General features: G+C 39.2%; 1 protein-coding gene across 2 annotated transcripts in view; it reads left to right on the top strand.

The window, feature by feature from the left end:
* Window positions 1-24,321, top strand: part of OCRL (OCRL inositol polyphosphate-5-phosphatase) — a 353,818-nt gene that overhangs the window by 225,980 nt on the left and 103,517 nt on the right. For both annotated transcript variants that reach the window (XM_053699401.1, XM_053699402.1), the window contains exons 11-13: window positions 14,352-14,468; window positions 15,557-15,744; window positions 22,173-22,284. In XM_053699401.1, the coding sequence (XP_053555376.1) occupies window positions 14,352-14,468; window positions 15,557-15,744; window positions 22,173-22,284 (417 nt within the window). The remainder of the gene's footprint in view (window positions 1-14,351; window positions 14,469-15,556; window positions 15,745-22,172; window positions 22,285-24,321) is intronic.

Below are 24,321 nucleotides of genomic sequence, written 5' to 3' on the forward strand. Positions count from 1 at the left end.
CGCATACACACTTATTCTTGCACATCCTCAGTAGGAACTGTTGACTCAAAAAGTTTAAATATAAAAAGACTGTGCACATTTTGTTAATGGAAGGACATTGGAAAGTAGTTTAAAATTGCATTGTCTATCTGAATAATGAAAGTTTAATTTTGATTGAGTGTTCCTTTAACGTTTTGGTATATTTTTAAAATAATGTAGCTTAATTTTTTGAAAAAGGAAACTCTATAAGACCTTGTAAGATTTATTGAGTGAGAAAACCAACTCAATTCAACATTACATACAGAGCACTTGTGTGGACATCCTTAAAAGGAAATGAAACCCAACATTTTTCTTTTTCTTATTTTTAATTAATCAAATAGAGCATGTGATTTTAAACAAATATCCAATTTATTTCTGTTATCCAATTTGCCTAATTTTCTTGGTATTCTTTTTTGAAGTAGATGCTATGCACTACTGGGAGGAATCTGAAGACATCTGGTAAACCTATAAAAAGAGGCATTTTTGTGCAGCCACCAGTCATTAGCTAACTCCTAGTAATGCATTGCTGCTCCTTAGCCTACCTAGATATACTTTCTTTCATGTAATTAGCAAGAGTCCATGAGCTAGTGACGTATGGGATATACATTCCTACCAGGAGGGGCAAAGTTTCCCAAACCTCAAAATGCCTATAAATACACCCCTCACCACACCCACAATTCAGTTTTACAAACTTTGCCTCCGATGGAGGTGGTGAAGTAAGTTTGTGCTAGATTCTACGTTGATATGCGCTCCGCAGCAAGTTGGAGCCCGGTTTTCCTCTCAGCGTGCAGTGAATGTCAGAGGGATGTGAAGAGAGTATTGCCTATTTGAATGCAGTGATCTCCTTCTACGGGGTCTATTTCATAGGTTCTCTGTTATCGGTCGTAGAGATTCATCTCTTACCTCCCTTTTCAGATCGACGATATACTCTTATATATACCATTACCTCTGCTGATTCTCGTTTCAGTACTGGTTTGGCTTTCTACAAACATGTAGATGAGTGTCCTGGGGTAAGTAAATCTTATTTTCTGTGACACTCTAAGCTATGGTTGGGCACTTTGTTTATAAAGTTCTAAATATATGTATTCAAACATTTATTTGCCTTGACTCAGAATGTTCAACTTTCCTTATTTTTCAGACAGTCAGTTTCATATTTGGGATAATGCATTTGAATTAATCATTTTTTTTCTTACCTTCAAAAATTTGACACTTTTTTCCCTGTGGGCTGTTAGGCTCGCGGGGGCTGAAAATGCTTCATTATTGCGTCATTCTTGGCGCGGACTTTTTGGCGCAAAAATTCTTTTCCGTTTCCGGCGTCATACGTGTCGCCGGAAGTTGCGTCATTTTTTTGACGTTATTTTGCGCCAAAGATGTCGGCGTTCCGGATGTGGCGTCATTTTGGCGCCAAAAGCATTTAGGCGCCAAATAATGTGGGCGTCTGATTTGGCGCTAAAAAATATGGGCGTCGCTTTTATCTCCACATTATTTATGTCTCATTTTTTATTGCTTCTGGTTGCTAGAAGCTTGTTCTTGGCATTCTTTCCCATTCCTGAAACTGTCATTTAAGGAATTTGATCAATTTTGCTTTATATGTTGTTTTTTCTCTTACATATTGCAAGATGTCTCACGTTGCATCTGAGTCAGAAGATACTACAGGAAAATCGCTGTCTAGTGCTGGATCTACCAAAGCTAAGTGTGTCTGCTGTAAATTTTTGGTAGCTATTCCTCCGGCTGTTGTTTGTATTGATTGTCATGACAAACTTGTTAATGCAGATAATATTTCCTTTAGTAAAGTACCATTGCCTGTTGCAGTTCCTTCAACATCTAAGGTGCAGAATGTTCCTGATAACATAAGAGATTTTGTTTCTGAATCCATAAAGAAGGCTATGTCTGTTATTTCTCCTTCTAGTAAACGTAAAAAATCTTTTAAAACTTCTCTCCCTACAGATGAATTTTTAACTGAACATCATCATTCTGATTCTGATGATTCCTCTGGTTCAGAGGATTCTGTCTCAGAGGTTGATGCTGATAAATCTTCATATTTATTTAAAATGGAATTTATTCGTTCTTTACTTAAAGAAGTACTAATTGCTTTAGAAATAGAGGATTCTGGTCCTCTTGATACTAATTCTAAACGTTTGGATAAGGTATTTAAAGCTCCTGTGGTTATTCCAGAAGTTTTTCCTGTTCCTAATGCTATTTCTGCAGTAATTTCCAAAGAATGGGATAAATTGGGTAATTCATTTACTCCTTCTAAACGTTTTAAGCAATTATATCCTGTGCCGTCTGACAGATTAGAATTTTGGGACAAAATCCCTAAAGTTGATGGGGCTATTTCTACCCTTGCTAAACGTACTACTATTCCTACGTCAGATGGTACTTCGTTTAAGGATCCTTTAGATAGGAAAATTTAATCCTTTCTAAGAAAAGCTTATCTGTGTTCAGGTAATCTTCTTAGACCTGCTATATCTTTGGCTGATGTTGCTGCAGCTTCAACTTTTTGGTTGGAAACTTTAGCGCAACAAGTAACACATCATGATTCTCATGATATTATTATTCTTCTTCAGCATGCTAATAATTTTATCTGTGATGCCATTTTTGATATTATCAGAGTTGATGTCAGGTTTATGTCTCTAGCTATTTTAGCTAGAAGAGCTTTATGGCTTAAAACTTGGAATGCTGATATGGCTTCTAAATCAACTCTACTTTCTATTTCTTTCCAGGGTAACAAATTATTTGGTTCTCAGTTGGATTCTATTATTTCAACTGTTACTGGTGGGAAAGGAACTTTTTTACCACAAGATAAAAAATCTAAAGGTAAAAACAGGGCTAATAATCGTTTTCGTTCCTTTCGTTTCAACAAAGAACAAAAGCCTGATCCTTCATCCTCAGGAGCAGTTTCAGTTTGGAAACCATCTCCAGTCTGGAATAAATCCAAGCCAGCTAGAAAGGCAAAGCCTGCTTCTAAGTCCACATGAAGGTGCGGCCCTCATTCCAGCTCAGCTGGTAGGGGGCAGGTTACGTTTTTTCAAGGAAATTTGGATCAATTCTGTTCACAATCTTTGGATTCAGAACATTGTTTCAGAAGGGTACAGAATTGGTTTCAAGATGAGACCTCCTGCAAAGAGATTTTTTCTTTCCCGTGTCCCAGTAAATCCAGTAAAAGCTCAAGCATTTCTGAATTGTGTTTCAGATCTAGAGTTGACTGGAGTAATTATGCCAGTTCCAGTTCCGGAACAGGGGATGGGGTTTTATTCAAATCTCTTCATTTTACCAAAGAAGGAGAATTCCTTCAGACCAGTTCTGGATCTAAAAATATTGAATCGTTATGTAAGGATACCAACGTTCAAGATGGTAACTGTAAGGACTATCTTGCCTTTTGTTCAGCAAGGGAATTATATGTCCACAATAGATTTACAGGATGCATATCTGCATATTCCGATTCATCCAGATCATTATCAGTTCCTGAGATTCTCTTTTCTGGACAAGCATTACCAGTTTGTGGCTCTGCCGTTTGGCCTAGCTACAGCTCCAAGAATTTTTACAAAGGTTCTCTGTGCCCTTCTGTCTGTAATCAGAGAACAGGGTATTGTGGTATTTCCTTATTTGGACGATATCTTGGTACTTGCTCAGTTTTTACATTTAGCAGAATCTCATACGAATCGACTTGTGTTGTTTCTTCAAGATCATGGTTGGAGGATCAATTTACCAAAAAGTTCATTGATTCCTCAGACAAGGGTAACCTTTCTGGGTTTCCAGATGGATTCAGTGTCCATGACTCTGTCTTTAACAGACAAGAGACGTCTAAAATTCATTACAGCTTGTCGAAACCTTCAGTCACAATCATTCCCTTCGGTAGCCTTATGCATGGAAATTCTAGGTCTTATGACTGCTGCATCGGACGCGATCCCCTTTGCTCGTTTTCACATGCGACCTCTTCAGCTCTGTATGTTGAATCAATGGTGCAAGGATTACACAAAGATATCTCAATTAATATCTTTAAAACCGATTGTTCGACACTCTCTAACGTGGTGGACAGATCACCATCGTTTAATTCAGGGGGCTTCTTTTGTGCTTCCGACCTGGACTGTAATTTCAACAGATGCAAGTCTCACAGGTTGGGGAGCTGTGTGGGGATCTCTGACGGCACAAGGAGTTTGGGAATCTCAGGAGGTGAGATTACCGATCAATATTTTGGAACTCCGTGCAATTTTCAGAGCTCTTCAGTTTTGGCCTCTTCTGAAGAGAGAATCGTTCATTCAGTTTTGTTTTCAGACAGACAATGTCACAACTGTGGCATACATCAATCATCAAGGAGGGACTCACAGTCCTCTAGCTATGAAAGAAGTATCTCGAATTTTGGTTTGGGCGGAATCCAGCTCCTGTCTAATCTCTGCGGTTCATATCCCAGGTATAGACAATTGGGAAGCGGATTATCTCAGTCGCCAAACGTTGCATCCGGGCGAATGGTCTCTTCACCCAGAGGTATTTCTTCAGATTGTTCAAATGTGGGAACTTCCAGAAATAGATCTGATGGCGTCTCATCTAAACAAGAAACTTCCCAGGTATCTGTCCAGATCCCGGGATCCTCAGGCGGAGGCAGTGGATGCATTATCACTTCCTTGGAAGTATCATCCTGCCTATATCTTTCCGCCTCTAGTTCTTCTTCCAAGAGTAATCTCCAAGATTCTGAAGGAATGCTCGTTTGTTCTGCTGGTAGCTCCAGCATGGCCTCACAGGTTTTGGTATGCGGATCTTGTCCGGATGGCCTCTTGCCAACCGTGGACTCTTCCGTTAAGACCAGACCTTCTGTCTCAAGGTCCTTTTTTCCATCAGGATCTGAAATCCTTAAATTTAAAGGTATGGAGATTGAACGCTTGATTCTTGGTCACAGAGGTTTCTCTGACTCTGTGATTAATACTATGTTACAGGCTCGTAAATCTGTATCTAGAGAGATATATTATAGAGTCTGGAAGACTTATATTTCTTGGTGTCTTTCTCATCATTTTTCTTGGCATTCTTTTAGAATACCGAGAGTATTACAGTTTCTTCAGGATGGTTTAGATAAGGGTTTGTCTGCAAGTTCCTTGAAAGGACAAATCTCTGCTCTTTCTGTTCTTTTTCACAGAAAGATTGCTATTCTTCCTGATATTCATTGTTTTGTACAAGCTTTGGTTCGTATAAAGCCTGTCATTAAGTCAATTTCTCCTCCTTGGAGTTTGAATTTGGTTCTGGGGGCGCTTCAAGCTCCTCCATTTGAACCTAAGCATTCATTGGACATTAAATTACTTTCTTGGAAAGTTTTGTTCCTTTTGGCCATCTCTTCTGCCAGAAGAGTTTCTGAATTATCTGCTCTTTCTTGTGAGTCTCCTTTTCTGATTTTTCATCAGGATAAGGCGGTGTTGCGAACTTCTTTTGAATTTTTACCTAAAGTTGTGAATTCCAACAACATTAGTAGAGAAATTGTGGTTCCTTCATTATGTCCTAATCCTAAGAATTCTAAGGAGAAATCGTTGCATTCTTTGGATGTTGTTAGAGCTTTGAAATATTATGTTGAAGCTACTAAATCTTTCCGAAAGACTTCTAGTCTATTTGTTATCTTTTCCGGTTCTAGAAAAGGCCAGAAAGCTTCTGCCATTTCTTTGGCATCTTGGTTGAAATCTTTAATTCATCTTGCCTATGTTGAGTCGGGTAAAACTCCGCCTCAGAAAATTACAGCTCATTCTACTAGGTCAGTTTCTACTTCCTGGGCGTTTAGGAATGAAGCTTCGGTTGATCAGATTTGCAAAGCAGCAACTTGGTCCTCTTTGCATACTTTTACTAAATTCTACCATTTTGATGTATTTTCTTCTTCTGAAGCAGTTTTTGGTAGAAAAGTACTTCAGGCAGCGGTTTCAGTTTGAATCTTCTGCTTATGTTTTTCATTAAACTTTATTTTGGGTGTGGATTATTTTCAGCAGGAATTGGCTGTCTTTATTTTGTCCCTCCCTCTCTAGTGACTCTTGTGTGGAAAGATCCACATCTTGGGTAGTCATTATCCCATACGTCACTAGCTCATGGACTCTTGCTAATTACATGAAAGAAAACATAATTTATGTAAGAACTTACCTGATAAATTAATTTCTTTCATATTAGCAAGAGTCCATGAGGCCCGCCCTTTTTTTGTGGTGGTTATGATTTTGTATAAAGCACAATTATTCCAATTCCTTATTTTATATGCTTTCGCACTTTTTTATCACCCCACTTCTTGGCTATTCGTTAAACTGAATTGTGGGTGTGGTGAGGGGTGTATTTATAGGCATTTTGAGGTTTGGGAAACTTTGCCCCTCCTGGTAGGAATGTATATCCCATGTCACTAGCTCATGGACTCTTGCTAATATGAAAGAAATGAATTTATCAGGTAAGTTCTTACATAAATTATGTTTTTTAACTAGTGATACCAAGAGAATGAAGCCATTTAGATAATAGAAGCAAATTGAATAGTTGTTTAAAATCACGTCTGAATCATAAAAGAAAATGTTTGGGTTTCATGTCCCTTTAAACATAGAATATTATTCCCATCATTAAAGGGATACTAAACCCAATTTTATTTTCCTCATAATTCAGATAGGGCATGAAATTTTAAGCAACTTTCTAATTTACTCCTATTAGGAATTTGTCTTCATTCTCTTGCTATCTTTACTTAAAAAAGCATGAATCTAAACTAGGGAGCCGGCCCATTTGGTTCAGCACCTGGGTTGCGCTTGCTGATAGATGGCTAAATGTACCCACCAATCAGCAAGCGCTATCCAGGGTGCTAAACCAAAAATAGGCCGGCTCCTTAGCTTAGATTCCTGCTTTTTCAAATAAAGATAGCAAGAGAACAAAGAAAAATTGATAATAGGAGTAAATTAGATTGTTGCTTAAAATTGCTCCTCTATCTGAATCATGAAAGAAAAAAATGGGGTTTAGTATCCCTTTAATGTTTTAATGGGGGTGGTGAAGGGTTAATTTAGAAGTATTATTAAGGAAATTAAATTAACTTTTATTCTCATGCAACCTTTTTTTTTTATATGATACCCAACACCACACAAGCAAAGATATTCAAACTTTTAAAGCTACAAATAAGTGCATATAAATTAGTGTAACATATTTGGTAGGGATCCCAGCAAATTTTTCCTTGCCTCTTTTCTCTCTCAAGTTCTTTACTTGTCTTCTTCTCTTGCTTTACTTAAGGGGACATTGTACACAAGATTTTTCTTTGCACATTAATGTATAGTTTTTGTATCAATGTATAGTTTTGCTTATTTTTAAATAGCATTGTGCCGATTTTCAGACTCCTAATCAAGCCCCAAAGTTTAGCTATGAACTCATGTCTACAGACTCCTGGTTGTGTAATGGGTCTTTTCATATGCAGGGGAGGGGGTAGAGTCTGCATGTTACTGCTTTCCCAGCCCCTTTCACTGGGTGTCCCAGACTAAGCTCATCAACAGTGCTAAACTGGGATTTTCTAAGTAAGTTTTTAAAAAGTTTTATACTGGATTTTTAGATTGGTATTACATGCAGTTATATGAACATTGGTGTATACTGTCCCTTTAACTTGCCATTTTAATTTTTCTTAATATACTAGTTTCTGACCACCATCAGATGTGTGGCAAGAGAATAATTGGTTATCTCAGTGTGATAATACCTAGTTAATGGGTTAAATTGTATTTTCATAATAAAACTGATATTACCATGGTTACGTCGGAATTATTCATTTAAGTGATTTATGGCTCTCTGTGCCTAGGAAAACGTCTTTGTGGGGTACTAATTGGACTGCCAATTTATAGACATTGATCTTGAGTAGGGCTTCTCTTTCGAAACATATATATACAAGCAAGTAATCTCTATACAGGCGTACCTCAGAGATATTGCAGGTTTGGTTCCAGCCTTCAGTGAGTCATAATTGCAGAGTTGCCACAATCCTTCAATTTCTAAAAAATATCTGCGTAGCGCAATAAAGTGAAGCACAATAAAACGAGGTATGCTAGTATACAGGTGTAGTTTGTGTATACATTCAGAGAACGTTTAATATATTGGGGTAAATGCTCAATACATCCACTTTCAGCAAATATATAAGAAAGATAAAGCAAACTGGGTCTGTTTTCTCTAGAAAAAACCTGCTTGAGAGGTGATATGATTACTTTATATAAATATATTCAAGGCCCATATACAGAGATGGAAGAAGCTCTGTTTATTCAGATTAAATTATTTGTGACAATGTCACAGTTTAAGGCTGGAGGAAAGTAGATTTAATCTCCAGCAACATAAACCTTTTTCCACTGTAAGAGCAAATTGTGGAACTCATTGCCTAAGGAGGTAGTGAGTGCCAATACCTTAAACATAATGGCTTAGACACATTTTTGGCTAAAAACAGAATTCAGGGATATGAATGCTAGTCTTAAATGGGTCACCTTTTTAATGGGATTAGGTCAATTGGAGCTTTTATTGTAAACCAGGTAGGATCTGTATATGTTGAACTCAATTTAATTTTGTCTTCTTTCAACCTCATCTACTATGTTACTATGGAGATATACACACTCATGGTTCTGAGACACAAAAACTCTTTCTCTAAGAACATGTTTCTTTCATGTAATTAGCAAGAGTCCATGAGCTAGTGACGTATGGGATATACATTCCTACCAGGAGGGGCAAAGTTTCCCAAACCTTAAAATGCCTATAAATACACCCCTCACCACACCCACAATTCAGTTTTACAAACTTTTCCTCCTATGGAGGTGGTGAAGTAAGTTTGTGCTAGATTCTACGTTGATATGCGCTCCGCAGCAGGTTGGAGCCCGGTTTTCCTCTCAGCGTGCAGTGAATGTCAGAGGGATGTGAGGAGAGTATTGCCTATTTTGAATGCAGTGATCTCCTTCTACGGGGTCTATTTCATAGGTTCTCTGTTATCGGTCGTAGAGATTCATCTCTTACCTCCCTTTTCAGATCGACGATATACTCTTTTATATATATATATACCATTACCTCTGCTGATTTTCGTTTCAGTACTGGTTTGGCTTTCTACAAACATGTAGATCAGTGTCCTGGGGTAAGTAAATCTTATTTTCTGTGACACTCTAAGCTATGGTTGGGCACTTTTTTAATAAAGTTCTAAATATATGTATTCAAACATTTATTTGCCTTGACTCAGGATGTTCAACATTCCTTATTTTCAGACAGTCAGTTTCATATTTGGGATAATGCACTTGAATCAATTATTTTTCTTACCTTAAAAATTTGACTTTTTTCCCTGTGGGCTGTTAGGCTCGCGGGGGCTGAAAATGCTTCATTTTATTGCGTCATTCTTGGCGCAGACTTTTTTGGTGCAAAAAATCTTTTCTGTTTCTGGCGTCATACGTGTCGCCGGAAGTTGCGTCATTTTTTTACGTTCTTTTGCGCCAAAAATGTCGGCGTTCCGGACGTGGCGTCATTTTTTGCGCCAAAAGCATTTAGGCGCCAAATAATGTGGGCGTCTTATTTGGCGCTAAAAAAATATGGGCGTCGCTTTTGTCTCCACATTATTTAAGTCTCATTATTTATTGCTTCTGGTTGCTAGAAGCTTGTTCACTGGCATTTTTTCCCATTCCTGAAACTGTCATTTAAGGAATTTGATCAATTTTGCTTTATATGTTGTTTTTTCTATTACATATCGCAAGATGTTCCACGTTGCAGCTGAGTCAGAAGATACTTCAGGAAAATCACTGCCCGGTGCTGGAGCTACCAAAGCTAAGTGTATCACTTTTGGTATCTGTTCCTTCAGCTGTTGTTTGTATTAAATGTTATGACAAACTTGTTAATGCAGATAAAATTTCCTTTAGTACTGTTACATTACCTGTTGCTGTTCCGTCAACATCTAATACTCAGAGTGTTCCTGATAACATAAGAGATTTTGTTTCTAAATCCATTAAGAAGGCTATGTCTGTTATTTCTCCTTCTAGTATACATAAAAGTCTTTTAAAACTTCTCTTTTTTCAGATGAATTTTTAAATGAACATCATCATTCTGATTCTGATAATGGTTCTTCTGGTTCAGAGGTTTCTGTCTCAGAGGTTGATGCTGATAAATCTTTGTATTTGTTCAAGATGGAATTTATTCGTTCTTTATTTAAAGTATTAATTGCATTAGAAATAGAGGATTCTGGTCCTCTTGATACTAAAACTAAACGTTTAAATAAGGTTTTTAAATCTCCTGTAGTTATTCCAGAAGTGTTTCCTGTCCCTGATGCTATTTCTGAAGTAATTTCCAGGGAATGGAATAATTTGGGTAATTCATTTACTCCTTTTAAAACGTTTTAAGCAATTATATCCTGTGCCATCTGACAGATTAGAGTTTTTTGGGACAAAATCCCTAAGGTTAATGGGGCTGTCTCTACTCCTGCTATATTTTTAGCGGATGTTGCTGCAGCTTCAACTTTTTGGTTAGAAGATTTAGAGCAACAAGTAACAGATCATAATTTTATAGCATTATTATTATTCTATAACATGCTAATAATTTTATTTGTGATACCATCTTTGATATCATTAGAGTTGATGTCAGGTGTATGTCTCTAGCTATTTTAGCTAGAAGAGCTTTATGGCTTAAAACTTGGAATGCTGATATGTCTTCTAAGTCTGCTTTGCTATCCCTTTCTTTCCAGGGTAATAAATTATTCGGTTCTCAGTTGGATTCTTTTTATCTCAACTGTTACTGGAAGGAAGGGAACTTTACCACAGGATAAAAAATCTGAGGTAAATTTAGGTCTAATAATTGTTTTCGTTCCTTTCATCACAACAAGGAACAAAAGCCTGATCCTTCATTCTCAGGAGCGGTATCAGTTTGGAAACCTTCTTCACTTTGGAATATATCCAAGCCTATAGAAACCCAAAGCCAGCTCCTAAGTCCTCATGAAGGTGCGGTCCTCATTCCAGCTCAGCTGGTATGGGGCAGTTTACGTTCTTTTCAAAGACATTTGGATCAATTCCGTTCACAATCTCTGGTTTCAGAACATTGTTTCAGAAGGGTACAGAATTGGCTTCAAGTTAAGGCCTCCTGCAAAGAGATTTTTTTCCTTCCCGTGTCCCAGTAAACTCAGCAGAGGCTCAAGCATTTCTGAAATGTGTTTCAGATCTAGAGTTGGCTGGAGTAATTATGCCAGTTCCAGTTCTGGAACAGGGGCTGGGGTTTTATTCTATCTCTTCATTGTACCAAAGAAGGTCAATTCCTTCAGACCAGTTTCGAATCTATCAATATTGAATCGTTATGTAAGGATACCAACATTCAAGATGGTAACTGTAGGACTATCCTGCCTTTTGTTTAGCAAGGGCATTATATGTCTACAATAGATTTACAGGATGCATATCTGCATATTCCGATTCATCCAGATCACTTTTAGTTTCTGAGATTCTCTTTTTAGACAAGCATTACCAGTTTTGTGGCTCTACCGTTTGGCCTAGCATCAGCTCCAAGAATTTTTTCAAAGGTTCTCAGTGCCCTTCTGTCTGTAATCAGAGAACAGGGTTTTGGTATTTCCTTATTTTGAACGATATCTTGGTACTTGCTCAGTCTTCACATTTTCGCAGAATCTCATACGAATCGACTTGTGTTGTTTCTTCAAGATCATGGTTGGAGGATCAATTTACCAAAAAGTTCATTGATTCCTCAGACAAGGGTAACCTTTTTAGGTTTCCAGATAGATTCAGTGTCTATGACTCTGTCCTTGTCAGACAAGAGAAGTTTAGCATTGATATCAGCTTGTCAAAACCTTCAGTCACAATCATTCCCTTTGGTAGCCTTATGCATGGAAATTTTAGGTCTTAGGACTGCCGCATCGGATGCGATCTCCTTTGCTCGTTTTCACATGCGACCTCTTCAGCTCTGTATGCTGAACCAATGGTGCAGGGATTACACAAAGATATCTCAATTAATATCTTTAAACCGATTATACGACACTCTCTGACGTGGTGGACAGATCACCATTGTTTAGTTCAGGGGGCTTCTTTGTTCTTCCGACCTGGACTATAATCTCAACAGATGCAAGTCTTACAGGTTGGGGAGCTGTGTGGGGGTCTCTGACGGCACAAGGGGTTTGGGAATCTCAGGAGGTGAGATTACCGATCAATATTTTGGAATTTTCAGAGCTCTTCAGTCTTGGCCTCTTCTGAAGAGAGAGTTGTTCATTTGTTTTCAGATAGACAATGTCACAACTGTGGCATACATCAATCATCAAGGAGGGACTTACAGTCCTCTGGCTATGAAAAAAGTATCTCGAATTTTGGTTTGGGCGGAATCCAGCTCCTGTCTAATCTCTGCGGTTCATATCCCAGGTATAGACAATTGGGAAGCGGATTATCTTAGTCGCCAAACGTTGCATCCGGGCGAATGGTCTCTTCACCCAGAGGTATTTCTTCAGATTGTTCAAATGTGGGAACTCCCAGAAATAGATCTGATGGCTTCTCATCTAAACAAGAAACTTCCCTGGTATCTGTCTAGATCCCGGGATCCTCGGGCGGAGGCAGTGGATGCATTATCACTTCCTTGGAAGTATCATCCTGCCTATATCTTTCCGCCTCTAGTTCTTCTTCCAAGAGTATTCTCCAAGATTCTAAAGGAATGCTCGTTTGTCCTGCTGGTAGCTCCAGCATGGCCTCACAGGTTTTGGTATGCGGATCTTGTCCGGATGGCCTCTTGCATTCTTTTTGAATACCGAGAAATTTACAGTTTCTTCAGGATGGTTTAGATAAAGGTTTGTCCGCAAGTTCCTTGAATGGACAAATCTCTGCTCTTTCTGTTCTTTTTCACAGAAAGATTGCTACTCTTCGTGATATTCATTGTTTTGTACAAGCTTTGGTTCGTATAAAACCTGTCATTAAGTCAATTTCTCCTCCTTGGAGTTTGAATTTGGTTCTGGGGGCTCTTCAAGCTCTTCCTTTTGAACCCATGTATTCTTTGGTCATTAAATTACTTTCTTGGAAAGTTTTGTTTCTTTTGGCCATCTCTTCTGCCAGAAGAATCTCTGAATTATCTGCTCTTTCTTGTGAGTCTCCTTTTCTGATTTTTCATCAGGATAAGGCGGTGCTGCAAACTTCTTTTGAATTTTTTACCTAAGGTTGTGAATTCTAACAACATTAGTAGAGAAATTGTGGTTCCTTCATTATGTCCTAATCCTATGAATTCTAAGGAGAGATCATTGCATTCTTTGGATGCTGTTAGAGTTTTGTATTATTATGTTGAAGCTACTAAGTCTTTCCGAAAGACTTCTAGTCTATTTGTCATCTTTTCCGGTTCTAGAAAAGGCCAGAAAGCTTCTGCCATTTCTTTGGCATCTTGGTTGAAATCTTTATTTCATCATGCCTATGTCGAGTCGGGTAAAACTCCGCCTCGAAGGATTACAGCTCATTCTACTAGGTCAGTTTCTACTTCCTGGGCGTTTAGGAATGAAGCTTCGGTTGATCAGATTTGCAAAGCAGCAACTTGGTCCTCTTTGCATACTTTTACTAAATTCTACCATTTTTGATGTGTTTTCTTTTTCTGAAGCAGTTTTTGAAGTACTTCAGGCAGTGGTTTCAGTTTGAATCTTCTGCTTATGTTTTCATTAAACTTTATTTTGGGTGTGGATTATTTTCAGCAGGAATTGGCTGTCTTTATTTTATCCCTCCCTCTCTAGTGACTCTTGCGTGGAAAGATCCACATCTTGGGTAGTCATTATCCCATACGTCACTAGCTCATGGACTCTTGCTAATTACATGAAAGAAAACATAATTTATGTAAGAACTTACCTGATAAATTCATTTCTTTCATATTAGCAAGAGTCCATGAGGCCCGCCCTTTTTTGTGGTGGTTATGATTTTTTTGTATAAAGCACAATTATTCCAATTCCTTATTTTATATGCTTTCGCACTTTTTTATCACCCCACTTCTTGGCTATTCGTTAAACTGAATTGTGGGTGTGGTGAGGGGTGTATTTATAGGCATTTTGAGGTTTGGGAAACTTTGCCCCTCCTGGTAGGAATGTATATCCCATACGTCACTAGCTCATGGACTCTTGCTAATATGAAAGAAATGAATTTATCAGGTAAGTTCTTACATAAATTATGTTTTTTCTTCTCAGTTGTCAAAACAGTTACTCCTACTAATAAAAAAATGTATAGCCTCACTGTTTGGGCATGTTTCCTTGTGAAATGTATGCAAACTGGTCTTGGTAATTTAGAGTGGCTAGTTCAATCCTTTAATCACTTTTATGTCATATACATTCTTTGTTTTGACGTCAGCTGTATCTGACAATGAATATTTCAGTTTATTTTTTTTCATCATGTTTAACGGAGTATCCATTTCAGATCGGACTGATCCGACTTGTGGGAATGATGATCGTAGTATTTGCCAAAAAAGAACATGTCAAACACATCCAGGAAGTGGTTGCAGAGTCTGTTGGGACTGGTATTATGGGAAAGATGGTAAGCATTTCTCTGACCCTTAAACAGTGTTGATTTTGTGCTATTTGTCTTTTAGTTTATGTTGTTTCAGCAGCATTTAAAACCAAAGATAAGTTCCCCTTTTAGAGGGGATGGGCTAAAATCTGTTGATATGGTACAAGTTCTACCCCTTTCCACCCTCTTCCGTTCCTTTCTGTTACCGCCCTATTGATAGGACGGACATTCTCCCTCCCTGCGTTCTCTGTATCCTCTCAAGATTTATTTTTGTACAGGACTGTTTATCACGTGCCCTCAAATTTTCCCGTTTCCTTTCTGTTACCGCCCTATTGATAGGATGGACATTCTCCATCTCTGCGTTCTCTGTATCCTCTCAAGATTTATTTTTGTACAGGACTGTTTATCACGCGCCCTCAAATTTTCCCGTTTGCAGGTGCACGATAAATTAGCGCTCCACTTGTAATCGCATCCTAAATCCTTTGTGCAAGTTTAGCTTTGATTGGTACTACAATAACAGGCATTCCTTAACTCTCAATAAGGTATTTAAAAAAAACAAAACAAAAAAACAAAACAAAAAAAAAAAAATTGTCTGTCTGGCCAAACAGTAGCACAACACATTTCAGATTCATGCCCCTTCCTCAGGTGTTTTTTTTTTAATGTTTTGTATGCAAATACTTTATTTGCACAAAATAGCCACACATGGTTTTCAACAATTACTGAACTGATAGCGTCCTGGTCTTTAATGTTTGGTATATGATATTATTGGCTTTGTGTAAGATAACAATAATTAGCAATATCTTAAAGGAACAGTAGTCATTTTAAATATGTCAGTAATTAAGCACTGCAATGCAAAAGATCTACATGCACAATAAATATAATAAAATCATTTAAAACTGTCATCTTCTTAGCATAATTTGTATTGTTTTGCAGACCAGAGGCACACCCCTTGTAAAACTTTGCTGTTTATCTTGTTTCAATTTATATGGTCAGAGCTTAATGTCCCGTTAAGTGGTGCTAATTATTTATTTATTTTTAAGCATATAAGTTGTTGTTCTTTTTTTGTTTGTTTTTATTTATGTGCCATTTTACATCCAATGTCTTTCCACCCCTAGGGTAACAAAGGAGGTGTAGCCATCAGGTTTGTTTTCCACAACACTTCATTTTGCTTTGTTAATTCTCACCTAGCGGCGCATGTAGAGGATTTTGAGAGGCGTAATCAAGATTATAAAGATATTTGTGCTCGTCTGAACTTCACTGTTCCAGATCAGAACATACCATCCCTCAATATCATGAAGCACGAGTAAGTTACCCCACAGCTTGTAGGTTACATTAATAAGAAGATTGCTGACATGTTTTTCTATTCTATTTAAACATTACAAAGGTTATGATATGATCTGATATATCAGTGTTCTCCCAAGGACCTATTTAAAGGGCACACCAGCCATCGGATTTTACTGACCACCTGGCTAAAATTACATATTATTTTTTGTCAAAGCTGGTTGCACAAATGTATCATTAAAGGGATAGTAAACACCAAAAATGTTATTGTTTAAAAAGGTAGATAATCCCTTTATTTGCCATTCCCCAGTTTTGCATAACCAACGCTGTTATAGAAATATACTTTTCTCTTGTTAAGTGTATCCAGTCCACGGATCATCCATTACTTGTGGGATATTCTCCTTCCCAACAGGAAGTTGCAAGAGGATCACCCACAGCAGAGCTGCTATATAGCTCCTCCCCTCACTGCCATATCCAGTCATTCTCTTGCAACTCTCAACTAAGATGGAGGTCGTAAGAGGACTGTGGTGTTTTATACTTAGTTTATTTCTTCAATCAAAAGTTTGTTATTTTTAAATGGTACCATAGTGTACTGTTTATCTCAGGCAGTATTTAGAAGAAGAATCTGCCTGCGTTTTCTATGATCTTAGCAGAAGTAACTAAGATCCTTTGCTGTTCTCACATATTCTGAGGAGTGAGGTTACTTCAGAGGGGGAATGGCGTGCAGGTTTTCCTGCAATAAGGTATGTGCAGTTAATATTTTTCTAGGGATGGAATTTGCTAGAAAATGCTGCTGATACCGAAGTAATGTAAGTAAAGCCTTAAATGCAGTGATAGCGACTGGTATCAGGCTTATTAATCGAGATATATACTCTTATAAAAGTGTATTTTAAAACGTTTGCTGGCATGTTTAATCGTTTTTTACATATGTTTGGTGATAAAACTTATTGGAGCCTAGTTTTTTCCACATGGCTGGCTTGAATTTTGCCTAGAAACAGTTCCCTGAGGCTTCCCACTGTTGTAATATGAGTGGGAGGGGCCTATTTTGGCGTTTTTTTGCACAGCAAACATTACAGACACAGACATCCAGCTTCTTCCTGCATGATCCAGGACTTCTCTGAAGGGCTCAAAAGGCTTCAAAAGTCGTATTGAGGGAGGTAAAAAGCCACAGTAGAGCTGTGGCAGTTGTTGTGACTGTTTAAAAAACGTTTTTGTCATTTGTTATTCCGTTTTTGGTATTAAGGGGTTAATCATCCATTTGCAAGTGGGTGCAATGCTCTGCTAACTTATTACATACACTGTAAAAATTTTGTTAGTGTAACTGCATTTTTTCACTGTTATTTCAAAATTTGGGAAAATGTGTGTTTCTTAAAGGCGCAGTAACGTTTTTTATATTGCTTGTAAACTTGTTTTAAAGTGTTTTCCAAGCTTGCTAGTCTCATTGCTAGTCTGTTTAAACATGTCTGACACAGAGGAACCTACTTGTTCATTATGTTTGAAAGCCATGGTGGAGCCCCATAGGAGAATGTGTACTAAATGTATTGATTTCACCTTAATCAGTAAAGATCAGTCTTTATCTATAAAAGAATTATCACCAGAGGGTTCTGTCGAGGGGGAAGTTATGCCGACTAACTCTCCCCACGTGTCAGACCCTTCGCCTTCCGCTCAGGGGACTCACGCTAATATGGCGCCAATTACATCAGGGACGCCCATAGCGATTACCTTGCAGGACATGGCTGCAATCATGAATAATACCCTGTCAGAGGTATTATCTAGATTGCCTGAATTAAGAGGCAAGCGCGATAGCTCTGGGGTTAGGAGAGATACAGAGCGCGCAAATGCTGTTAGAGCCATGTCTGATACTGCGTCACAGTATGCAGAACATGAGGACGTTGAGCTTCAGTCTGTGGGTGACCTCTCTGAATCGGGGAAACATGATTCAGAGATTTCTAATTTTAAATTTAAGCTTGAGAACCTCTGTGTATTGCTTGGGGAGGTATTAGCTGCTCTGAATGACTGTAACACAGTTGCAATTCCAGAGAAATTGTGTAGGCTGGATAGATACTATGCGGTGCCGGTGTGTACTGACGTTTTTCCTATACCTAAAAGGCTTACAGAAATTATTAGCAAGGAGTGGGATAGACCCGGTCTGCCCTTTTCCCCACCTCCTATATTTAGAAAAATGTTTCCAATAGACGCCACTACACGGGACTTATGGCAGACGGTCCCTAAGGTGGAGGGAGCAGTTTCTACTTTAGCAAAGCCTACCACTATCCCGGTTGAGGACAGTTGTGCTTTTTCAGATCCAATGGATAAAAAATTGGAGGGTTACCTTAAGAAAATGTTTATTCAACAGGGTTTTATTTTACAGCCCCTTGCATGCATTGCGCCTTTCACTACTGCGGCGGCATTCTGGTTTGAGGCCCTGGAAGATGCCATCCAGACAGCTCCATTGAATGAAATTGTCAAGCTTAGAATGCTTAAGGTAGCTAACTCATTTGTTTCTGATGCTATTGTTCATTTGACTAAACTAACGGCTAAGAATTCCGGATTCGCCATCCAGACGCGTAAGGGCGCTATGGCTTAAATCCTGGTCAGCTGACGTGACTTCAAAGTCTAAATTACTCAACATTCCTTTCAAGGGGCAGACCTTATTCGGGCTGGCTTGAAGGAAATTATTGCTGACATTACTGGAGGCAAGGGTCATACCCTTCCTCAGGACAGGGCCAAATCAAAGGCCAAACAGTCTAATTTTCGTGCCTTTCGAAATTTCAAGGCAGGAGCAGCATCAACTTCCTCCGCTTCAAAACAAGAGGGAACTGTTGCTCATTCCAGACAGGCCTGGAAACCTAACCAGTCCTGGAACAAGGGCAATCTTGGATCTAAAGATCTTAAACAAATTGAATGATGAGTTCCATCATTCAAAATGGAAACTATTCGGACCATCCTACCCATGATCCAAGAGGGTCAGTACATGACCACAGTGGACTTAAAGGATGCCTACCTTCACATACCGATTCACAAAGATCATCATCGGTTCCTAAGGTTTGCCTTTCTAGACAGGCATTACCAATTTGTAGCTCTTCCCTTCGGGTTGGCCACTGCCCCGAGAATTTTTACAAAGGTTCTGGGCTCACTTCTGTCCGGTTTAAGACCACGAGGCATAGCGGTGGCTCCGTATCTAGACAACATCCTGATACAGGTGTCAAGCTTTCAAATTGCCAAGTCTCATACAGAGATAGTTCTGGCATTTCTGAGGTCGCATGGGTGGAAAGTGAACGTGGAAAAGAGTTCTCTATCACCACTCACAAGAGTCTCCTTCCTAGGGACTCTTATAGATTCTGTAGAGATGAAAATTTACCTGACGGAGTCCAGGTTATCAAAACTTCTAAATGCTTGCCGTGTCCTTCATTCCATTCCACGCCCGTCAGTGGCTCAGTGCATGGAAGTAATCGGCTTAATGGTAGCGGCAATGGACATAGTGCCATTTGCGCGCCTGCATCTCAGACCGCTGCAATTATGCATGCTAAGTCAGTGGAATGGGGATTACTCAGATTTGTCCCCTCTACTAAATCTGGATCAAGAGACCAGAGATTCTCTTCTCTGGTGGCTTTCTCGGGTCCATCTGTCCAAGGGTATGACCTTTCGCAGGCCAGATTGGACGATTGTAACAACAGATGCCAGCCTTCTAGGTTGGGGCGCAGTCTGGAACTCCCTGAAGGCTCAGGGATCGTGGACTCAGGAGGAGAAACTCCTCCCAATAAATATTCTGGAGTTAAGAGCAATATTCAATGCTCTTCTAGCTTGGCCTCAGTTAGCAACACTAAGGTTCATCAGATTTCAGTCGGACAACATCACGATTGTGGCTTACATCAACCATCAAGGGGGAACCAGGAGTTCCCTAGCGATGTTAGAAGTCTCAAAGATAATTCGCTGGGCAGAGTCTCACTCTTGCCACCTGTCAGCGATTTACATCCCAGGCGTAGAGAACTGGGAGGCGGATTTTCTAAGTCGTCAGACTTTTCATCCGGGGGAGTGGGAACTCCATCCGGAGGTGTTTGCTCAACTGGTCCATCGTTGGGGCAAACCAGAACTGGATCTCATGGCATCTCGCCAGAACGCCAAGCTTCCTTGTTACGGATCCAGGTCCAGGGACCCGGGAGCAATGCTGATAGATGCTCTAGCAGCTCCTTGGTTCTTCAACCTGGCCTATGTGTTTCCACCGTTTCCTCTGCTCCCTCGACTGATTGCCAAAATCAAACAGGAGAGAGCATCTGTGATTCTGATAGCGCCTGCATGGCCACGCAGGACCTGGTATGCAGACCTAGTGGACATGTCATCTCTTCCACCATGGACTCTGCCTCTGAGGCAGGACCTTCTAATACAAGGTCCTTTCAATCATCCAAATCTAATTTCTCTGAGACTGACTGCCTGGAGATTGAACGCTTGATTCTATCAAGGCGTGGCTTCTCCGAGTCAGTCATTGATACCTTAATACAGGCTCGGAAGCCTGTCACCAGGAAAATCTACCATAAGATATGGCGTAAATATCTTTATTGGTGTGAATCCAAGAGTTACTCATGGAGTAAGGTTAGGATTCCTAGGATATTGTCCTTTCTCCAAGAGGGTTTGGACAAAGGCTTATCAGCTAGTTCTTTAAAAGGACAGATCTCTGCTCTGTCTATTCTTTTGCACAAGCGTCTGGCAGACGTTCCAGACGTCCAGGCATTTTGTCAGGCTTTGGTTAGGATTAAGCCTGTGTTTAAAACTGTTGCTCCCCCGTGGAGCTTAAACTTGGTTCTTAAAGTTCTTCAGGGAGTTCCGTTTGAACCCCTTCATTCCATTGATATTAAACTTTTATCTTGGAAAGTTCTGTTTTTGATGGCTATTTCCCCGACTCAGAGTCTCTGAGTTATCTGCCTTACATTGTGATTCTCCTTATCTGATTTTCCATTCAGACAAGGTAGTTCTGCGTACCAAACCTGGGTTTTTACCTAAGGTGGTTTCTAACAGGAATATCAATCAAGAGATTGTTGTTCCATCATTGTGTCCTAATCCTTCTTCAAAGAAGGAACGTCTTTTGCATAATCTGGACATAGTCCGTGCCTTGAAGTTTTACTTACAGGCTACTAAAGATTTTCGTCAAACATCTGCCCTGTTTGACGTTTACTCTGGACAGAGGAGAGGTCAAAAAGCTTCGACAACCTCTCTCTCCTTTTGGCTTCGGAGCATAATACGCTTAGCCTATGAGACTGCTGGACAACAGCCCCCTGAAAGGATTACAGCTCATTCTACTAGAGCTGTGGCTTCCACCTGGGCCTTTAAAAATGAGGCCTCTGTTGAACAGATTTGCAAGGCTGCGACTTGGTCTTCGCTTCACACCTTTTCAAAATTTTACAAATTTGACACTTTTGCTTCTTCGGAGGCTGTTTTTGGGAGAAAGGTTCTACAGGCAGTGGTTCCTTCTGTTTAAGTTCCTGCCTTGTCCCTCCCATCATCCGTGTACTTTAGCTTTGGTATTGGTATCCCACAAGTAATGGATGATCCGTGGACTGGATACACTTAACAAGAGAAAACATAATTTATGCTTACCTGATAAATTTATTTCTCTTGTAGTGTATCCAGTCCACGGCCCGCCCTGTCCTTTTAAGGCAGGTTTAAATTTTAATTAAACTACAGTCACCACTGCACCCTATGGTTTCTCCTTTCTCGTCTTGTTTCGGTCGAATGACTGGATATGGCAGTGAGGGGAGGAGCTATATAGCAGCTCTGCTGTGGGTGATCCTCTTGCAACTTCCTGTTGGGAAGGAGAATATCCCACAAGTAATGGATGATCCGTGGACTGGATACACTACAAGAGAAATAAATTTATCAGGTAAGCATAAATTATGTTTTTTACCTCTGTAATTACCTTGTATCTAAGCTTCTGCAAACTGCCCCCTTATCTGTGCATGAGCACAGTGTTATTTATATATGAAACACATGAACTAGCGCCCTATAGCTGTGAAAAACTGTCAAATTAGCATATGAGCCTGCCTAAGTTTAGCTTTCAACTAAGAACAACAAGAGAACAGAGCAAATGTGATCATAAAAGTAAATTATAAAGTTGTTTAAAATTACATGTCCTATCTGAATCATGAAAGTTTCATTTGGACTTTACTATACCTTTAAATCAATTTATTTTAAATTATGCAATTTGTGCTTTGGATAGCTCAAGTGAGAAAAAAAGACCATTGGACATATAACATGCGCACACACAAACAAAATGTACATAGGTATAGACATATTTAGCCTAACAACAGCTTAAAATGTAGCTATTCAGCCTTCTTTACTGTTGAATACTTTTAATTTAGGGCCAATTTGTTTTTTTATAATGAAAATAAAGTTGTCTAAACATACGTACATTTTAAAATAAATATGACTATATTTCACTTAATTTCTCTTTTATAGTGTTGTTATTTGGCTGGGTGATTTGAACTATAGACTGTGCAAATATGATGCGAGAGAAGTAAAAAATATGATAGAAAAAAACGACATTAACACACTTTTGAAGTTTGATCAGGTAATAATTCAGTATATTTATATTAATTAATTTTATTTTCAAAAAGTGAATATTTTTTGGAGTCATCTTTAACCCCTTAATGACCACAGCACTTTTCCATTTTCTGTCCGTTTGGGACCAAGGCTATTTTTACATTTTTGCGGTGTTTGTGTTTAGCTGTAATTTTCTTCTTACTCATTTACTGTACCCACACATATTATATACCGTTTTTCTCGCCATTAAATGGACTTTCTAAAGATACCATTATTTTCATCATATCTTATAATTTACTATAAAAAAAATGATAAAATATGAGGAAAATGGAAAAAAACACACTTTTTCTAACTTTGACCCCCAAAATCTGTTAGATATCTAAAACCACCAAAAAACACCCATGCTTAATAGTTTCTAAATTTTGTCCTGAGTTTAGAAATACCCAATGTTTACATCTTCTTTGCTTTTTTTGTAAGTTATAGGGCCATAAATACAAGTAGCACTTTGCTATTTCCAAACCATTTTTTTCCAAAATTAGCGCTAGTTACATTAGAACACTAATATCTTTCAGGAATCCCTGAATATCCCTTGACATGTATATATTTATATTTAGAAGACATCCCAAAGTATTGATCTAGGCCCATTTTGGTATATTTCATGCCACCATTTCACCGCCAAAGGCGATCAAATACAAAAAATCGTTCACTTTTTCACAAATTTTTTCACAAACTTTAGATTTCTCACTGAAATTATTTACAAACAACTTGTGCAATTATGGCATAAATTGTTGTAAATTCTTCTCTGGGATCCCCTTTGTTCAGAAATAGCAGACATATATGGCTTTGGCGTTGCTTTTTGGTAATTAGAAGGCCGCTAAATGCCACTACGCACCACAAGTGTATTATGCCCAGCAGTTAAGGGGTTAATTAGGGAGCTTTTAGGGAGCTTGTAGGGTTAATTTTAGCTTTAGTGTAGTGTAGTAGACAACCCCAAGTATTGATCTAGGCACATTTTGGTATATTTCATGCCACCATTTCACCGCCAAATGCGATCAAATAAAAAAAAAAAAACGTAAAATGTTTCACAATTTTAGGTTTCTCACTGAAATCATTTACAAACAGCTTGTGCAATTATGGCACAAATGGTTGTAAATGCTTGTCTGGGATCCCCTTTGTTCAGAAATAGCAGACATATATGACTTTGGCTTTGCTTTCTGGTAATTAGAAGGCTGCTAAATCCTGCTGCGCCTCACACATGTATTATGGCTAGCAGTGAAGGGGTTAATTAGGGAGTTTGTAGGGAGCTTGCAGGGTTAATTTTAGCTTTAGTGTAGAGATCAGCCTCCCATCTGACACATCCCACCCCCTGATCCCTCCCAAACAGCTCCCTTCCCTCCCCCACCCCACAATTGTCCCCGCCATCTTAAGTACTGGCAGAAAGTCTGCCAGTACTAAAATAAAAGGGTTTAAAAAAAAATAAAAAAATTTTTTTTAGCATATTTACATATGCTACTGTGTAGGATCCCCCCCTTAGCCCCCAACCTCCCTGATCCCCCCCAAAACCGCTCTCTAACCCTCCCCTCTGCCTTATTGGGGGCCATCTTGGGTACTGGCAGCTGTCTGCCAGTACCCAGTTTGCAATAAAAAGTGTTTTTTTTTGTTTGTTTGTTTTTTTCTGTAGTGTAGCTTCCCCCCCCCCCCCCCCACACAGACAAACCCCCACCACCTTGCTGATCGTTTTTTTTTTACATTTTTTACAATTTTTTTTACATTTTTTTATTTGAGCATTTTCTGTAGTGTAGCGGTTCCCACCCGCTCCCTCCCCGTGCACGCGCCCGTCCCCACCCACCCGTGCGCGCCCCCAGCCACCCCCGCCCACGATCCCGCCCCCCTTCACATCACCAGGGCCATCGATGGCCGCCACCCACCTCCCGGTCCGGCTCCCACCCACCAACGCATTAAGCCACAGATCTCCAGTGCAGAGAGGGCCACAGAGTGGCTCTCTCTGCACCGGATGGCTTAAAAAGGATATTGCAGGATGCCTCCATATCGAGGCATCACTGCA

The sequence above is a fragment of the Bombina bombina genome, chromosome 1 (assembly GCF_027579735.1).
Source record: "Bombina bombina isolate aBomBom1 chromosome 1, aBomBom1.pri, whole genome shotgun sequence".
Classification (NCBI taxonomy): domain Eukaryota; kingdom Metazoa; phylum Chordata; class Amphibia; order Anura; family Bombinatoridae; genus Bombina; species Bombina bombina.